The sequence below is a fragment of the Sciurus carolinensis genome, chromosome 2 (assembly GCF_902686445.1).
Source record: "Sciurus carolinensis chromosome 2, mSciCar1.2, whole genome shotgun sequence".
NCBI lineage: Eukaryota > Metazoa > Chordata > Mammalia > Rodentia > Sciuridae > Sciurus > Sciurus carolinensis.
The window spans coordinates 96,530,590-96,551,248 of NC_062214.1; the positions used below are offsets into that span (position 1 = coordinate 96,530,590).

Below are 20,659 nucleotides of genomic sequence, written 5' to 3' on the forward strand. Positions count from 1 at the left end.
AAGTGGGACAGGGTGTATCAGAAGCATGGTGGCCAGGCCTTAAACTTCACATGTTCCCCTCCAGAGGTCCACCATGTCTTCCCATGTTTTCCAACCCCCAGAGATGCCTTGAAAATGACTCTTGTACAGGCTCTGCCATGTCATGGGAATCATCTCATGTTGCACTCATAGACATTTGTCTCCATCGCTAGGTATAATTTCTCTGAGAGCGAAAACCACATCTCGGTCATCTTCATGACTCCAGCAGCTCACACAGGCTGGACACAGCTGTCATTCTACATACAGATGACAATGGAAACCAGAGATGGAAGGAATTTTGAGGAGTGAGTGATCCCTGCGTCACCTGCCACAAACAGGAATCCACGGAACCTGGCACTGCAGGGTCCCTGGAGACCTGACCAGGCAATGTAGGCAAGTGGCAGGGGCAGAAGCCAGATGGCAATTTGTGCCAACTCCCGTGAAAATTCCTCAAAACAGAAATGGTCTCCAGTGACAATATTCTAAAAGCCCATAAAATGCAGAAATATTTATAAAGGTGAACCTTCTGGATTTCAACAACAGGCACTCATATCCCAACCTCTGAAAACAAAAAAAAAGTGGAGTATTTTGTTAAGCAGGTCACTAAGAAACAACAGGATTTCAAGAGCACAAATAATTTCAATCACTGAACTGAAATTCACCTACTTTCTTTAATACATTCAGGCTATTATTAACCTTTTATTAATCCACAAAAGGGCAACCACCACTCCCAACTAAGGGCATTAGCAGAATAAAAAAAAAAAAAAAAGTTTTCCCCAAAAGTCGACTTTGCTTTCCAATCTCTGCAACAGAAATGTGAAAATGTGAGCATTTTAAAGCACATACTATGTGCTGTGCACTTATGACCATGGGAATGTTTTTTTATCAAATTGCACCTATTAAGACATAATTGATGAGTTTCCTGGAAACTGTTTCAATTCACTAAGGGCAGAAGAAAGAAAGGTCTCTTTTCTTTTGGATTTTCACTTTTCTCTGTAAACGAAAGCTAGACAACCTGAAATTGTTCTCATTGACTTTAATTAACATGTATCATACCTTTCAAACCAAACTCCTCTGTCTTTAAATGAAGAAAGAAACAAAGTAAAAGGTGTTTAAAAGCCCCTGAACTTACAATAAGTCACTCCTTATCCTTTTCTTTTCCCTCACCTTGTAAGATACTTGCTCACTAGAAATTCAGGAACAGAAAGGTTAGACAGAGGGGCAGAAGTTGAGGAGGGGACCTTAGGGGCAGGGAGAGGGTACTGGATAGATAGATTCCCACTAAGGGGAAGACTGGTCTCAGGCAGCCTGGTGGCAATAGGAGCCAGAGGGTCTGAAGCAAGTTCTGAGGAGAAAGGCAGCCCAGGAGGAGTGAGTGAGTTCAGGAGCAAAGCAATCTCAGTGATTGTAATACACTGAGCTGGGGAAGTGGTGGTGGCATCCAGAGAAATATGCAAATGCAGATGCTTGCATTTATTTAAGCCTGTTATCTCACTTGACCCCCTTGCTGGCTTGGCTCAGGAGGGGATTATCCCCAAATCTTTATTTTCAAGGTGAGGAAGCTGAAATTCAAACAGGTCAGGAATCTGCCCAAAGCACAGATAAAGCAGGAGGCAGATCCAGGACCCAGTCCTAGGTATAACTTCTAAGTCAGCATTCTAAACCACTTCTAAGAGGGACTGACTTTGATAGGGAAATGAAGAACAAGTGGCTGCCTGCTGGAAGAGCCCAGCAGGGGATGGGGAACGGGGACTCCTGTGGAGAGAGGTACTCAGACCTCAGGCACAGGAAGGCGAGGTAAAATCAGGAACTACTAGAACCTTGCAGGAACTACTAGAACCCAGATAAAAGCATGAGGAGCTCCCACTTTGGAGAAGAAAGAGGCACCATCAAAGAAGATGGAGAAGCACAAGCCAAGGAGGTAGAGAAAGAACCAGGAGGGGAGAGTCCTACCCAGGTTAAGGAGCTGAGAGTTGAACTGAAGGGTGCACTATCCATTCAATTAGGCTATCAATCCATTTCATAAATGTACTAATTACCTCCAATTAAATTAAGTTAATGAAACTGTGTTAGCATACCCAAATTCATTTATACTTGACACAGCGTTTTACATGTGAAATCTGAGTTTTTAGTTTAATTAATAGAAATAGTAGCTAATTTTAATTAAGTGCTTAACTTTAGTCTAGTTATCATGCTAAATGCTGTGTACACTTTTTCAACTCATTCTCATAGCAATCCAGTGAGATTTGAAACTATTTTCTTCATTCCCATTTTAAGGATGAAAGAGTTGAGGTTTCAGAGAGATTAGATAAGGCGGTAACAGCTGGTAGGATAGGGAATCCAGGGGACCTAGACTCCCCACCTAGACAACACTGCTCAGTTTTTCATCAGAGAATAGGGTATAAAAGAATTTTTGTGTAATTGAGGTTTAATTCACTGCATTCATTGACTGAAAATACTCTGGAGGTGACTGTTTAACAAATATTGTGGAAAACACCATGGCATCTTGTATTAGTTAGATGAGAGTTTGAAGTCCAAAAATTTTGTTAAAACATACATGACACAATTTAGCAACTCTATCAAGTATTTTCCAGTTACAAATGTATCCCAAGACTCGGGCCTGGTTCTCACCCTGGCTGTGTGGCTTCCAGGGAGTCACTTTATTTCTCTGGGGTTCAGTTCTGTTACCTATAAAACATGGGATTCAACTAGGCCAGGGATGGGGGAGTCCAATTTATTTCTGACTACAGAACTCTATTCAAACAAAATCTTACTTGGAATCCAATATTCAAAATGGACTCAGATTGCTGTGGGGAGGGAGGGAGGCCCCCCAGGCCGCGACCTCACTAACCCTCCTCACTCCCAGCCTGAGGTCTCTCTTTAGGAGCCCTGGCTCAGAGTGAGGCAGCTCCAAGAAGCACAGGTGGAAAACCATTGCCCTTTGAAAGTTATCTCTAAAACTTCTGGATCCTAACCAGCAAGACCTGCCCTCTGCCTTTCACATAGTAGGCACTTAATAAATAATTGTGAGGAAACGCATGAAATATTACTCTGCCTTTTCGGAAATGGGAATATGTAGTTTTCATTTCCTCTGCTGACTGACCCAGGTAGTTAAAGTGCTAAGATGGATCCTGGGGGAAACCAAATGTTACATTTATGGAAAAGCTGCTTTTAGATACTGAAGCGGCTTCCAAGTTCACCATGGCCATAAGTTAAAGGTCTGTCAGCACTTCCATTATGAAAACCGCTTTGTGGTTTCATAACTTAGCCATAAAAGTTTGCCTTGGGCTCTGCTTGGGCATACAAATTGAAAAGCTTGTTTTAAGCCAAAATGTGGGAATTAGAAAACAAACAATTTATTGGTTTCAGACATAGTTTTGTACCCGTCTCAGCCAAACAAGATTTATTATGTGGGCAATTAGAGTGGACTAAGCCACTTGGTTCTTGAAAAACAAAAATGGCCAAATTATTTATATTTCAAAAGGAGTCCCTGAACACAATCAATCATTCTTTTTATTTATATTTTCATCATGTACACTGCATCACACATTGATGAGACCCGGAGTCTGTTTATGTATTTTTTCTTTTAACATTTTCTGTTAATTATATCAGAATGATAAAATTGCCTTGTCTATACCAGAAGACAAGCAGTGTAAATAAGAACATTTTCAAAGAAAGAATTTTATGCTGCTTTTGGTAATTTCCTTGAGAATGATGCGTGGCTTATTTTAATGAACAAAAAAGCATTATTAATAAGCTTTTTTAAAAAGTAGAGTAGGGCAGGCAAGGAAGTATTATCTTACAGCATGACAGATGGTAAAGACCTGAGTGGTCACCTGGTCAAACCGCTGACTTTACAGACCTGGAAACTGAGGTCCCACCGAGAATGACCTGCCAGAAGCATTTCTGCTGATAGTTAGGAGGCTGAAACCAGGTACTCCATACCCCAGTTTGGTGACTGGTTTATCACTCTTTCCCACCAGATATAACCATTCAAGTTTCCAGAATTCAACATTTTTCTGGACCACCAATGTTAGTACAACACATACAAATGCCTCTGCTTATGCAAGAATCCCCTCTTGTTCACAGGATATTAGGCATTTTGTGACTTTGGTTAGCTAAATCACAAGTCACATATCATTAGTATCCTTGTAAATTAGTTTTATGTCCTCTTCAGGCCACGCACAGTTGTGAGCAACTGGAAATGGGAAGCTACCAAGGGCAGAATACTAAGTCACAGGCTCTAATCTGACTCAGGATAGACACAGGCCTGGGCATGTGGGGCAGCTGAACAACGGACAGGCCAGTGTTGGCCCAGGAATGCCCTGAACCAACAAGGCTATCACCATCACAGATGTGCTGACGACAAGCAGTTGGTTTATATATGAACCAGACCAAATGCTTGATGATACTCTGCTACAATACTGGGGAAAACAGGAACTTTGTTCAAGATTTAGACCCTCCTTCTTCTACATTACTAAGGCACCTTGTACCACCTTCTCATACTGTTATCAATATCTGCTGCATCTCTGTCTGTCCCTCCAGGCTCCACTCTGGGGCAGGAACCAAATCTTACTTCTCTCTGTGTCACAATTGTCTTGCACAGGGTAGGTGATCAACATCTATTTGCTGAGTGAATGAATGAACACATGCAAGCATTCACTGGTAGGTCCAATCCCTCTTTCAAAGTAGCTTCTCCAGGCCTCCCCTTCACTGTCCTCTCCACCCCACACAAGGTCTCTGCCCCCACAGAAACCAGTCTGAACCCACAGCAACCACCAGTTAGCTTTGCAGAAATATTTTTGGTAGAAAGAATGCAATTCGGTTAATAGCTATCCAGTAACATATTTTCTTAAGTCAAACAAGAATCTGGGTCAGAAAAACAGGAAATTCCTAAATACCTGGGTAGAAGATCACAGCCCACTCCAATCTCTCTGGTTTCCACTTCAGTTTTGGGTTGGGTTTCTGTTAAATAGTCCAACCTGCTTTGTAGCTCATTATTCTAGAAATAAGGGGAAAAATATTTTTAGTCAACAAAATATGTTTTCTCACAAATATGCCATTTATATATATTATTTGATTTCCCCCTATGACATGGACATCTATCACAATGTATTTACTAAGCATCTCTTATATAATAGCTGTTGAAAAATACATTGATAGAATCCTTTAACATAAATCAGTATGTGTGCATATCTTAGTCTATAAAATAATGTTTTTTTTAGTCAACAACTTGTTATAGGTATCTTTCCATGTTTACTAGTTTTCTTTTTATGTCAGCAAACTATTTTAATTGGTTCACATGATTCTATCCTACAGATGTTCATTGTTTATTTAACTAGCCTCTTATTGATGGGCTTTTAGATATTTATCACTTTTTTGCCATTAAAAATAAGGTGCAGCTCAACTTTTAACACTCCCTCATTAAACTATAAAATGAGTAAGTCTATTAATTTAATTTAGTGGGAAATACCTCTATAACGCAATAATTAGTATTTCATAGGTGTGGAAAATTCAGAATCTCAAACATATAAAATAGAACAAGCTCCTTGGGATTAAAATTAGCATTCTGAATAGTTTCTTTTTTTCTTTTTTTTTATTTTAGGCCAGAGCCAAACATTACATAGGTAGATGATTAGATGCTCACGAACTGGAAATTTGTCTCAAGGGGAAAATGAAGGACAAAGGAGCATGAAAGTTGAGGATATGGGAATAAAACCAAATGAAGTGATTGTATCTGAAATTTAAAGGTCAAATCACATAAAAAAATCAGAAAGAAGTTAGCAGTGGTTATCTCTGTGTATTGAGGTTTTCAGATGCTTTTTAAGAAGTTCATAAACATAATTTTTTTTTTTGGTAATGCTAGACTAAATTTCTAAGAAGTAATGACATGACAGTATTTATCTACCTGGCTCTATCCTTGAAGCATGACATGTAGATGTCAGATAAAATTTATCAAATAAATAAATGTATAAATACTTTTACAATAGGCATGTTATTTGTCTAACTAGAAAAAAAATTCGTTTCTAGTTAGCATTAGGCTTTTCTTATTTTCAAGTTGGAGCTGAAGCTGAGGCACTGGTCTAAGATACTAGAAGGCACATGGAAGTTTAAACATTGGAAACAGAAGCTCATTTGTTTTGTAAAGATGGATGTAGGTTAGGATCAGAAGCTCTCCCTCTGAACAGGTGATTCGAAGGAGCAAAGCTGCAGCTCTCGGACAAAACCGTGTTCTGCACCAGGTAAAGGTCTATGGATTCCTTCTAATAATTAGGAAGTGGGTAAAGAAAGATAATACATTCCAGATTCCCAAGCAGCTAACCAGCTATGACAGACCTATATGGGTTCCAAATCTGTCACCCACTCCTTAGTATGAAGAATAGTGCTGGCTTACTGCCAAGGGGATATTAACATTCTCCCTCTCTCTCCCTTTCTCTCTTTCTCTTACATACATACACACATACACACACACACACACACACACACACACACACACACACACTCCCTTCTCTGGCACTATCTGGACTCTCCCGTTCACCAGCAAAGAGAAAGGCAAAAGAGGCCTGCCATTGTGAGAAATCCAGCAATCCTGTGGCCTTACCGCTTTTCAGTGTAAAGACTATAGTGATAAGGATTTCACAGAATGCTGGGTCTAGAACCTATTGTCAGGGGGCATAAGAGACATAAAGTCAGCAGATATGCCCCAGTAGCTACGCAGTGAATAGTGGCTATGTGGCCCCAAATCCTCTAGTTTCATGGAGACTATCTATGCACATTAGGTACCCAGAGAAGCACAGAAATAAAATATTTATATTCATGAAAGTTTAATACAATCAATAAAAATATTGGTTTATTTTCTGTATATGAGCCAGTCTGTGAAATTAGGTAAGGAGAAGTAGTTAGCAGTTTTAAAAGACATGGCATAATTTACAATCCCAGAGGAGCTCAAACCTGTGGGAGCACAGACAACTGAGCAGAAAGAACAATATGATAATTCATTATAGGGAGACACGAATACTAAGAGGGAATTCACAAGGGACAGCTAGCTCAAAGTGGAACAGGGAATGGCGTTCCTGGAGTTAGGCAAGGGAGAGAGTAAGAAAAGGCAAAGTACATGAGTACTCCAGGACTGTAGAAACATACTAGGTTGAGAAAAGGTATCACATTGCATTATAATAGCAACCGGGCTATGGATACTATTACAAGGAGTCAAAAGTCAATCCCATAAAAGTAAGGTCAGCACCAAAATTTATCTTAATTACTTGACTCTCAAGTGAAAACTGAATTAGAGGGATTCAGACTAGAGACAGGAAGGGTAGCCCAGAAAGCCACTGCAATTATGTAGCTAAAAGAGTAAGAGGGACACTTCAGAAATACAGGAGAATGTACTCACAAAACCAATCTTGCTGCAAATAATAGCTATACATACCGGATAGGAGATAAAAGGCAGCTAACAAGGTCTCTAGAGAGTTGAATAGAGACAGGAGAGTTTTTGAAACTAGTAAAAAGTGATAAGTACTTCTCTGTATCCTCTGTTTTGTTTATTTTTTGTTTTCATTTGTAGCTTTGCCATGAGTAGCAGTGTTGTGGTGGTGGTCACAGACACAATAAAAATTTGTCATAAAGACCATTGTTCTGGTAGAAGAAACCAAGAGAAAGAGCACAGGGCTACCAGGAGTAAGTAAGAAGTCAAATGAAAAGTGTAGGAGATTGGAAATCTGTTTATATACTCAGTTCAAGTGTCTGATACATCCTTGAACCAAGTTTAGGAGTGGTAAATTAAAAGAAGTTTGCAGCTAAGACTTAAAGAATGAAACTTAGACCTGAGGCATCATCTATCAGAGACTTGGCAGGCTGTAGTTGGGTTCAACAAAATTCATTTCTTTTGAAGACAAAAACCTCAATAATCTTCAAAACAAAGAAACAGAAACTAAACTGTTTTGGTTTAAATACAAAGTGTCCCTCAAAAGCTCATGTGTGAGACAATGCAAGAATTTTCAGAGGTGAAATGATTAGATTATAAGGTGTGGCTTAATCAGTGGATTAATCCACTGATATGGATTAACTAGGTGGTAACTGTAGGAAGGGAGGGTGTAACTAAAGGAAGTAGGTTGCTGGGGGTGTGACTCTGGGGTTTATATTTTGTCCCTGGTGAGCAGACCTCTGTCTATTTCTTGATTGTAGGTTCTGAGCTGCTTTCCTTCTCCATACCCTTTCACCATGATGTCCTGCCTCATCTTGGACCCAAAGGAATAGAGTTGGCTGGCTATGGAATGAACCTCTGAAACCATGAGCCCCAAATAAACTTTCCCTTGTCTACATTGTTCTGGTCAGATCTTTTGGTTACAGTAATGAAAAAGCTAACTAAAACATCAAGTATCCACAACAAAGCGCTCATAATGTCCAGTTTATAATGCAAAATTACTTGACATATGAAGATTCAGGAAAACGTGATCTATTTTCAAGGGAAAAGAATCAACAGACACCAATCCTGATATGACTCAGAAGTTGAGATTTTCAGGTAAGGACTTTAATATAGCTATTGTAACTGTGATCAAAAAAGTAATGGAAAATACGCTTACAAGTGATGAAATAAAAAAAATAAAAACTATAAGAAAGAACCAAATGGGAATTTTAGAACAGAGAAGTACAATACTTAAAATTTAATTTTTTTTTTTTTTTTTTTTTTTTTTTTGCTAGAGAGACTTAAGAATGAAAACGATGGCGGAGTCAGTAAATTTGAAGATTTATGAACAGAAATTATCCAATTCAAAGAAGACAAGAGCTGGGCTTATAGCTCAGTTGGGCCAGGGCTGTAGCTCAGTGGAAGAGTGTTTGCCTAGCATGTGTGAGGCACTGGGTTCAATTCTCAGCACCACATATAAATAAATAAAATTAAGGTCTATCAACAACTAAAAAATATTAAAAATAAAAAGAAGATAAATAATGAAAAAAATAATTGGAACTTCATGAACTGTGGGGCAAGGTCTAAAGTAAGGATACCAGAATCACAGAAATGGCAGGGAGAGAAACTAAAGCAGAAAAAATATTCTGCTGAAAACTTCTTGAATTTGTTAAAGGTCATGCATTTACAAAAGAAGTTCAGTAAACCCAAAGAGGATAAATTCAAAGAGAAACATATTATAGCCAAACTGCTGAAAACCACAAGAAAATCTTGAAAGTAATCTGTTGCCTACTGGGGAATAATCATTTGATTTACCACAGATATCTTATCAGGAAGAACAGAAACCCAGAACAATGAGTATTGAAAGAAAGAAACTATCAACTTGAGCTTTATACCATTCAGTAATAAAGTTAAGTTATGACCTTATTTTCAGGTAAGAAAAACTAAGAAAAAGTTTTACTACATGGCCTGCATTATACAAAAATGCTAAATAAAATTTCTTTGGGTTGAAGAGGGATGATATCAGGGAGAAACTTAGAATTTCAGGAATGAACAATAAGCATGAGAAATAAAAAGCAAGTAATTTTTAAAGCAAAAGTAATAATAATATATTGTGGGCTTGTAATAACTGTAGATACAACGCATATGACAATCTTAATAGTAGGGGAGGGGTTATCATACATATATCACTGCAAGTTTTCTTCATTTTACATGCAGTGGTATGAGATTATCTCTAAGTGGACTGCAAATAGTTGGTGTATATTGTAATTCCTATGCAACCACTGAAATATTAAAGAAATACAATCAAAATGCCTATAGATAAAATGATCATCTAAAAAATATTGAAATTATCCAAAAAGAGGCAAGAAAAGGGGTATAAAGTAACATAGTAAAACAAAACAAAGGAGAACAAACAGAAAACAGATAATGAAATGGTAAACCTGAATCCAATCATATAAGTAAAATTACTATCAAATTATCCTTTATAATTAAATGTTGATGAACTCAACTCCAATTAAAAGGCAGAGACTACTAGAATATATGAAAAAGCTAAGCCTTAACTATATGTTGCCTATAAGAGATTAACTTTTAATATAGAAACACAGGCCAGTTGAAAATGAGTGGCTTGAACAATATATGCCATGTAAACAGTAGATATAAGAGGGTTAGAAATGGTCATATTAATATGAACTAAAAAAAATATTCAAGACAAAAGTAGTGACCCACATTTCACGATGAAAAGGTCAATTCATCATCAAGACATAACAATTAAAAATGTGTATCTAACAACAGAGCTTCAGAACACCTAAAGTAAAAACCAATGGAATTAAATAGACCAAACCACAGTAAGGGATCTTAATAATCTCTCTCTCAGCAACTGATAGGATAACTATTCAAAATTCAGGAAAAATATATTAATGATATTATCAATAACCTAAATGTAACTGGTATTTATAGGACATACCCAATAATAGAATATATATTTTTTCACAATATTTAATCAAGAGGAACCATACGCCAGGCCATAAAACAAGTCTCAATAAATTTCAAGGAATTAAAATCATACAAAGTAGGTTCTTTGGCCATAATGCTATTAAACTAGAAATAAAAACAATAAGCTAGGAAAATCTCAAAAATTTAGAAGTTAAACAACACACTTCTAAATAATCCATAAACCAAAGAAAAATCTCAAGGGAAATTAGGAAACATTTTGAACTGGATGATAATGAAAACACAACATATCCAAGTTTTGAGGATGCAGCTGAAGCAGAGCTTAGGACATTTATGGCTTTAAAGGCTTATATTGAGAAAGAAAAAAAGGCCTAAAATCAATGACCTAATGTTCTACCTCAAGAAGCTAGAAAAAGAGCTGGGAATATAGCTCAGTTGGTAGAGTGCTTGCCTTGAAGCACAAGGCCCTGGGTTCAATCCCCAGCACCATCAAAAAAAAAAAAAAAAAAAAGCTAAGAGAAGCAAAAAAATAAATAAGTAAATAAAAATAATGAATACCCAAGAAAAACTCAATAAAATGGAAAACAGACAATAGAGAAAATCAACAACACCAAAAACTATTTTAATTTTTCTAAGAAAACTAACAAAATTGATAACCTCCTAGCTAGAATAATCAAAGAAGAAAAAGAATGCATAGATCACCAATATCTAGAATTAAAGAGATATCAAAATGAAAGAACTGAATAGCTGTGAGAATAAAAAAGAATGACAACTCTTACTTCACATGAAATATAACAATTACCTCAAAGTGAATCATCTAAATGAAAAAGTTATAAAATCCTCAGAGGAAACCATAGGAGGAAATCTCTGCAACCTTGCAGTATGTAAACATTTCTTAGTACCACAAAAAGCATAAACCACAAAAGAAAAAAGTTCAACTAAACTTTATCAAAAATAAAACAAAATAAAAATTTTTCAATATTTATCATTAAGAAAGCAAATGAGGGCTGGGGTTGTGGCTCAGTAGTAGAGCACTTGCCTATCATGTGTGAGGCACTGGGTTCGATTCTCAGCACCACATATAAATAAATAAAGGTCCATCAACAACTAAAAATATTTATATATTTTAAAAAGAAAGCACATGAGAGAAATATTTATAGTATGTTTAGCTGACAAAGGGCTTGATCCCAAATATAAAAGAACTCTTACAACTCAATGAGAAACTAAAAATTCAACAGGCAAAATTCAAAGAGTGAAAGATTTAAACGAATACTTTAGAAACTAAGACAAATGAATTGCCAATAAAGACATGAAAAGATGCCCAAAAAGAAAAGATGCTCAACATCACAAGTCACCAAGAAAACTCAAAATAAAATCACAATGAGATGCTACTACACACCCCCTAGAACATTTAAGTTTTAAAAAAAAAAAAAAAAAAAAAGGCAATACTAAGTCTGAGTAAGGATATGGGAAAACTGGTATACTCAAAGTGCTGGTAGGAGAGTCAAATACTACCACCCTGTGAAAAAATGCTTAACAGTTTCTTAAAAAGCAAAATCTTCACCTACCCAAGACCCAAATATTCCAAAAGAATTTAATCCACGAGGAATAAAAACAGATGTTTACACAATGACTTGTACAGTAATGCTCATCACAGCTTTATCCACAGCTATAGAAATTCAATGTATCTTAATAGGTGAACAGACAAACTGTAATATAATCACAGAATGGGGCACTACAGTGTAACAAAAAGGAACGTAACTGACTTGGATGTGTCTCAAATCATTATGCTAATGAAAGAAGCCAGACACAAAAGAATACTTCATGATGCCACTTAACATAAAATACAAACAAATCTATAGTGACAAAAGGTGATTAAAAAGTGACCTCCCCACAAAAAATCAGGGGGAGTTAGATCGCAGAGAGTCTTTGGGGGATGACAGAAATGTTCCATGTCTGTAGACAAAGCTCACTGAATTACAAGTGGAGCACCTTTAATCCAAAATGCTCTGAAATTGGACTTTTTAAGCACTGACATGGTACTCAAAAAAGTTGTATCTTGGAGTATTTCAGATTTCCAAATTTTGGATTAGGGGTGTTCCACCAGTACAATCTGGAAATATTCCAAAATTTGATAAACTCCAAATACTTCTGGTCCTAAGCATTTCAGATAAGGGATACTCAATCTGTATACATTTTAAACAAATGTAGTTTATTTATGTATATTATACACAACAAAGTTGATAGGACAAAGTAAAAGATGATGAGTCTGAACACGGGTAACTGAGGAAAGTTAGAGGAGGAACAGATTTAAGAAATATTTAAAAAGGTAAATTAACAGGACCTGACACAGTGAATCACAGAATATCCGCCTCTCAGTCTTGCAGAACCTGACTAGAGTGGAAGACAATGAATGGCCTCAGACTGCTGACTGGACTATGCTCCATAAAAGACTGCTTCTGGGACTGAGAATCAAATTGCAGCATTTTCCTGCTTTCAAATACCACCACCTTGTGTTTGCATGTGTAATGAATACCACCAGGTGGCTTGGAGGCTTGTGTGCCTCCCAGAAAGGAAGAACCTAGTGTGGCACCTTTGAGCATTTGGGGGAGATCATGTCACAAATGCATGGTGGTCACCTCCTTCTGAGCTCCGCTAAGGCCCAGGAGGGTGAGCAGCTAGGAACATGCACTGAACAAGAATCCGTCCAATAAAAAATGAACGAAAGCCCTGGTGCTGGCCAGGAACTGCAGCCTAGTATTACGAGGAAAATGAATGACAGTCCCAACAATGCACTGGACACATTGAGAGGTTTATCAGTCACATGCCTACATTAAGTGCAGAATGGACAAAACCAAGACATTTGATTCCTTTCTTCTGACTTTAAAATTTCACTGTAAGTTTAGGATTTTCAGCAGAGAAAAATATTATGGAATAAGTTTCAAAAAGCCTTTCAGCCTAGCATGGTGCACATATGTGCCTGTAATCCCAGTGATTTGGGAGGCTGAGGCAGAAGGATTACAAGTTCAAAGCCAGCCTCAGCAACTTAGCAATACCCTATCTCAAAATAAAAGATAAAAAGCACCCTTGGGTTCAATCCCACGTGCCGAAAAAAAAAAAAAAGAAAAGAAAAAAAAAAAAAGCATTTCTACCTTATGAAGATGTATATTCAGAATTTTATTTTAGGAAAAAAATTTGTATCAGAAATAGGGAATTGGAATAATTTGTCTCAAAAGATGAGTAACACAAAACTGTCTGAAAAAGAAAAAAGAAGAAAGGGCCTATTTTTATTATTAGGAAGATTTTAAATCGGTTAATGACAATGGAGTCTGACAGGGCCAGGCAAGAGCAAGGTTTTAGGAATTTGTTATATGTTTTTGAGGGGGGTGAGTATGTGTAAAATCTAATGAGTTTGAACATAGGTAAAGTATTGATGTTGAATCCAAGAAATAAAGTAATCCACATTCTCGATTTTAAAAGAAAAGAAGGGTTCTAGATTACAGTCATGACAAAGGGAAGAGTCAGGCCCTTTCTCTGAGACCAGGATCAGGTATAAAGTACTCTCCTGTACTGTTCATCTAATGTCCTGTGATGATTTTTTTTTTAAAAAGTCAACAAAGTTTTAAAACATTTATAAAAGTAATCTCAGATGATCTAAGTCCTCTTCTGTCCTTCCTCCCCTCTTTTCTGCAGATGAAGTAACAGAGCCCAGGTTGTCAGCTGGCATGATTTACCTGAGGTTAGACATAGATAACAGCAGAATGTGGATAAGAACCTACGTCTTGTGCTGGGGCTATAGCTCAGTGGCAGAGCGCTTGCCTAGCATGTGTAAGACACTGGGTTCAATCCTTAGCACCACATGAAAATGAAACAAATAAAATAAAGGCATGCCGTCCACCTACAACTACAAACAAATTTTTTTTGAAATAATCTAAGTTTCCAATTGCTGTGACCAAGAAAGAATTAATATCTGGCAACCTTTTACAGTGTGTCATGCACAGTTCTAAGTGTTTTGCATACATTATTTCACTTAATTTAAAAAAAAATCCTTCCAAGTGGTGTGATTATCCCCATGTTGCAAATGCTGAGACTGAGAAGCAGCAAGATAAGTCACATGACCACAGTTACTCAGCTTGTAAATGGGGGTGTTAGGATCAAAACCCAGAACCTTTGACTAAGACAATAGAGTTAAAGTAATGATGTTAGCGATTTTTTTCTCTTTTTATATAGTACATATTTTATTAGTTTGAACATTTTCTTATCACAAAGGCAATTTAGTAAAGATTCTTCCTTTTGATATTGAATCCTCTGAATACAAACAGCACATTAAAAAAAAAACCACTCACTTTGTGTTAGTAAATTTTTAACAACAGGTTCTCTGGGGAGAAAAAAGCTCTGATTTGTGGTGAATGTGATCTCCACAGTGTAAAGACCCCTTCACAGTTAATTTCAAACTACCCATGTAATATCTCACTGAAAATAGAATTGAGAAAAGGTGCATAACAATCAGTTCTTGTGAGTCAGTGGGAGGCAGCAGCTCTAGCACACCACCGGATACTTCTGATGCTTTGTGCAGTCCTGAAATCCAAGGCTCAAGAGAATCACTAAAATGCTCCTGGGGGACAGTGGGGATGGGGGTGCTCAGTCTGAAGCTGAATCTGGTGAGCAGGATAGCCCGAGGTAAGATGGGGGTGGTTGTTTGGGTGACTTTCTGCTTCTGCTGTCAGCATCTCTTTCCTCTCTCCTAGAATCAGCCTCTCTCTGGACATATGGACCTCCATGAGGACACTCACTCTGACTTTCACCAAGGAAGGTGTGAACCCCTCTACAGGGAGCTACAATTTCAGAAGGAAATCTGAGAAATAGAAATGCTCATTCCTAAAGCTGGAGCTAGACCCAAGGACCATGGTGGTGGGGTAAAAGGTGGACAGGAACAGGGATGAGAAAAATACTAATTTACTCAGCTTCCAGAGACTCAGGCCTTGACTCCAATACCAGACCCCTAAAGGCCACAAGGGGCTTCCGGTTATGACTGTCATAGGCAGCCCCTCAAAATCAGAGTAAATGAAGACCCAGCTCAGCAGCCCTGCATACAGGCCCAGGCTCTGGATTCAGGCTTATCTATCTCTACTATAACCTAGGAAGGTTTCCTAAAGTCCCTGAACCTCAGTTTCCCATCTATAAAATATGGGAAATACAATCTAATTTGGAAGGAATCCCTTTTAATAAAAAGAGAACAATAATACATTAAAAATTAAGCGTTAGTGTGTGCCAGGTACTATGCATTCTCGTTTCATTGTCACACATACGTAGGAGCAGTTATGATCCCATTTATAATTTTAAGAAATTTCCCCAGGTCACTCAGCTAATAAAAAGCAGATCCAGTGCTCACTCTTGGGTAAGTCTGATTCCACTCTTAACTTCTTACATTACGCAGAGCATATGGAAAGTAACTAGCAATGTCCAGCACAGGCTACGTACTTGATAAATGTCGTTTCTTCCCTTTCTCCTTGCTTCATCATTGTCTCCTGTGCTGTCTCACTGGGGAAGGATGATAATGAGGAACACTGACAAGGACAGGTGCTTGGCAAACCAGCTTTTCACGGAGTCTCAAAAGGAAAAGGCTCAATGCCAAGTTCTTAATAAAGAGCCTTTAGAGCAAATAGATTTTGGCTTCTCCTGCTATTAATACCTAGCCTCCCAAGGTTCTTCCAACCCCATAATTTCCTTCTCTGGAACCTATACAAAAATCCCCAAATGATTTTCAAAAAGTTGGAGAATCAAGAATACTAAGCATCCTAAAGTTTCAGGTGAAATTAAGTCACCTCTAGAGCACGGTCACACACTAAATGCAACAGAAAAGCACTGGATTTGGAGTCTGTTTTTCAGCTGGCTCTGGCATTTACTAAGCTGGTGACCCTGAGCAACATCACTTGTCTTCTCTGTGCCTCTGTTTTTTCATTTGTTCACACAGAAATAATAGTCCTTGTCTTGCCTTTCTTAAAGTCCCTGGAAAATCATACGAGGAATGTACTCCACAAACTATACCACACTACACCAGTGCTGGAAATTGTCAACATTAATCAACAGCTTTTCAGATTTGTTGAGGAAATTCTCAAAAAAGATAAACTAGAGTCAAAGAGCAGAAGTGAGCAGCAAGCTAGCACGAGGAGAGTGAGATGGTAAAGAAAAAGGAGCTGTCAGAACCTCATTTGCAGAGCTGGCAGTTAACCTTCAATCCATTTTATAAGGCCAGGAAATAGCCATATTTTTTAATTAAGTGTCAGCAGCAGGATCAGCAACATAAAATTTAATGGTAGGGAAGACACTGACTTAAAGAATCATAACTTCTTACCTCTCCTTCTAAGAAGGAAATCTTTTCTAAAAGCTGCAATATCAAGAGTTGTTTCTGTTGCACTTTTTTCTTTAACGATTCAATCTAGAAAGAAACAAATGAAAAACCATCAACCAAAAGTGTAGAACCGGATGAGTATGAGTTAAGCTACTGGGAGAGACGGATGACTTTGGTTGTCATTTGAACAGAACCAGCACATGGATTTCTTTGTTTCCTGGAACAGCACTGATCTGAAATGCTCCGCACAGGGCAGTTCTGTGGCCAGGGAAACTTGGGCTTTCAGTCGTGATTTCAGAGTCACATCTCATTAGGACCGTTTAGTGCAACATCTCCACATTGATTCTGCTATATAATCCTTAATAACAGCCCAGAGACAATCCAGAGAAGGTGCTTTGGGGAACGCAAATATAGCTCAACAAGAAATAATCATTCAGCTTGAATTTATGAGGCAGTGGCCCACATTTCAAATGTTCAGTTTTGTTATTCCTGTTAGCACTCTCACATCTGTTCAACGAGTGTCAAAAAGTTTGATGTGTTAATGAAATTCCAAGGGTTGAGGATTCCCAAGGCTAGTAAGCAGGACTGGCTTCCTAAACCAGACTGTGTTGGGCTGACACCTTTGTTTTTAAAGCACACTCTAACTTGGACTACTCTTTGTTTTTGTTTTTTGTTTTTTGTTTTTTTCAGATATCATATATTCCTAGACAAACCAGAGATTCTCTAAAAGTGAGAACTGGGGCACTTTATATCAGATTATGTCTTGAACAATAGTGAAAATGGTATGTTCATTAAATAGCACACTAACTTTCTAACCATCTTGTGTATTAAAGTTGAGCATTCACAAAATCATTTTCTAAAATTTCTCTCAGTGCAAAATGTCACAATTCTTCCAGGCATGGTGGCGCATGCTTGTAATCCCAGCAGCTGGGGAGATTGAGGCAGAAGGATCACGAGTTTAAAGCCAGGCTTGGAAATTTAGTGAAACCCTAATAACTTAGTGACACCCTACTCCAAAATAAAGTATAAAAAGGGCTGGGGTTGAGTACCCCTGGGTTCAATCCGTGGTACCACCCCCCAAAAAAGTCATAATTAATTTGGAAGGGAACCTAGCAAAATCTAGAAAAAATATGTATGCATTTAACCTTTGACCCAGCAATCCCATTTCTAGAACTAGATTTCAAAGATACAGTGGCTAAAATACAGAATGACCTGGACCTAGAACTTTTTTCAAGAAAATACAAGCAAAACTCCACCAATGAGTGATTGGTTGAATAAACCATGGTATCCTAAAAACAGAGGTCTGTGTAACCTTCCAAAACACAAAAACCTCTAGAACACTGATATGATGTGCATAAAGCATGTATAGTATGCTAGTTTTGGTATAAAACAAATGGGGACAAATAAATGCATGTACATATTTATATAATACACACTACAAAGATAAAGCCCTAATTATTTTTTATAGGTTTGTTTTGTTTTGTTTTTAGGTACCAGGGATTGAACCCAGGGGTGCTTAACCAATGAACTACACCCCCAGCCCTTTTTATCATTTCTTTAAATTTTGAGATAGGGTCCTGCTAAGTTGCCTAGTGCCTTGATAAGTTGCTGAGTCTGGCTTTGAACTTGCGATCCTGCATTAGCTTCCCAAGCAACAGAGATTATAGGCATGTGCCACCACACCCAGCTAAAACTCTAATTATTTTTGAAATAATTATTAAGAAATAATTTACTAATAGAGAGAGGGAGGAACTTAGGCAGAGACAGAATGGATGGAAGACTTTTGGGATACCTTGTTACTTTTTGGATAACTTTGAAAGCATACTTTTTAGATTCAAAAAATAAAATTTAACCAAAAAGAAAAAAGTAACCCTAAAACTTGATGACTAACTAGCATGAAGCAACTTAATATTATATTGGTGAAAAGTATTCAAGTGTTGTTAGCACAGGTAATTTAATATTTTAGAGAAATACATTTTAAGTATAAATACATTTGCAAATAAATTGCAGCTTCATTAGGAAAATATTGAGTAGCAATACTGGCATTGTTATTTTGAAACTCTTTTATGTGTAGTAGTATAATCATGTCTGGGAATAAGATTTTTAGTATAAGAAAAAACAATACAAGTATGAAACTAAAGAAGCAAAAAATATTTTGTTAAACTTGAAATGACAATATCAGTATGAACCCACTCTTACTGTCTTTCATAAAAGATGTATTATGACTCTGAGAAAACTTAAAAATAATAACATAACATATTCATACTGTAGTCTCTATTTACTATTCTCCACTAAAAACAAACAAACAAAAAACCCATAGAATTTCTTAGAGGAATGACCCATTCCAGGGGAAAAAAAAAAAACAAATTAGATGAATCTGAGATAACTTATTATACCTGAAAACAGGATCATGACACTTCCTTCAGTGGGCCAAGGACAGGACAAGTTGAACATCAAAAAGAATGATGAAGTCAGGTACGGTGGCACTTGCCTGTAATCCCAGCAAGGAGGCTGAGGCAGGAGGATTGAGAATTCAAAGCCAGCCTCAGCAATTTAGTAAGGCTCTAAGCAACTCCTAAGCAAGACCCTGTCTCTAAGTTTCTAAATAAATTTTTAAAGGGGGGGGGGGGGGTTTGCTGGGGATGTGGCTCAGTGGTTAAGCATTCCTGGGTTCAATCCCCAGTACCAAAAAAAAAGAATGATGAATAATATTAAGTCAATACTTTATAAGTCAAAGTACTGAATAAATACTTACTAAGAATATTTCATAAGTCTTTAAGAAGGAAAAAAAAGAAAAGAGCAATCACAGTTTCTTGGACTCCACTGGAAGTGACAAAGGCACTCCGTATTTGAAAATGTGGTGATATAAATGGGAAAAATTAAGCATTTACCTTACCTTTTTTATATAAACTGCTTTTTAAGACTGTAACAAGTGCTTGCTTCGGCAGCACATATACTAAAATTGGAACGAATATTACTCCGCAATGAAGAATGATAAAATTATGGCATTTGTAGGCAAATGGACGAAATTGGAGAATATCATGCTAAGTGAGATAAGCCAATCTCAAAAAACTAAAGGACGAATGATCTCGCTGATAAGCGGATGAGGACATATAATGGGGGGTGGGAGGGGTTAGCATTAGGTTTAGGGTTAGGTTTAGGGTTAGGGATAAGGAGAGTGGTAAGAATGAAGGAAAGAAGGACTGTATAGAGGGAAAAGAGGTGTGGGAAGGGTGGGGGGGAAGGGAAAAATAAAAAATAAAAATAAAATAAAATAAAAAAAAAGACTGTAACAAGCCTTAGTTTATGAGGAAAACATTTTCACTTTTCTGAAGAATTCTACTTAATCAATATGGAAGGAATAACAGAATAAGAAAATCACAATTTTATAATCTCTGTGAAAGACCTAATACAAGCAACCATCAGCAGAGAATGAAAGAGAGCAGGTGAAAGCTGAGGAGGAACTATACTGTTGAGTTTTGGACCATCACCACCTGAATCCATTATCAGTCTTCATATCACCCAAAGTAGGACAACTGGCCAGTCCATGCCTCAAAAGTGATACAAAATGAAGTATACAGTACCCCAGGATTCTTGCCTTCATCTCAAATAAAAGTTAAAATTTAATACAATCAAGCTTCCAGAGCTAATAAGGAAACAAAAAGTCAAATACAGAATGTGGAAATGTATAGGCCCATTGGCTCAGTTCCTGCAATAAGCAGCCAGCTGGGATAAGGTCAGAAGGTGGGGTCAGACAGGGGCAGCGTGCTCTAGACTAAGAGACCTTAGAAATGTAACAACTAAAATGTGAACGTAATGTGTGCTGATTGGGATAAAGCATCAGTAAAAAGACACTTTGGAAAATTTTATTACAGATGGGCATTAAATGGTACAAGGAATTATCACTAATTTTGTTAGGTGTGACAATGGCC

At 37.4% G+C, this 20,659-nt stretch overlaps 1 protein-coding gene and 1 long non-coding RNA gene across 2 annotated transcripts in view; one reads left to right on the forward strand and one right to left on the reverse strand.

Annotated features, from left to right (window-relative positions):
* The window catches only part of Myzap (myocardial zonula adherens protein), an 83,571-nt gene that overhangs the window by 5,288 nt on the left and 57,624 nt on the right, over window positions 1–20,659 (reverse strand). Inside the window, exons 11-12 of the mRNA XM_047538564.1 lie at window positions 16,731–16,814; window positions 4,920–5,020 (exon numbers count right to left, since the gene is read on the reverse strand). Coding sequence (XP_047394520.1) covers window positions 4,920–5,020; window positions 16,731–16,814 — 185 coding nt within the window. The remainder of the gene's footprint in view (window positions 1–4,919; window positions 5,021–16,730; window positions 16,815–20,659) is intronic.
* Window positions 6,149–15,640, forward strand: LOC124975989 (uncharacterized). Its single transcript, XR_007106947.1, has 3 exons — window positions 6,149–6,260; window positions 8,203–8,539; window positions 15,124–15,640. It is a non-coding gene; the product is annotated as an uncharacterized LOC124975989 (long non-coding RNA).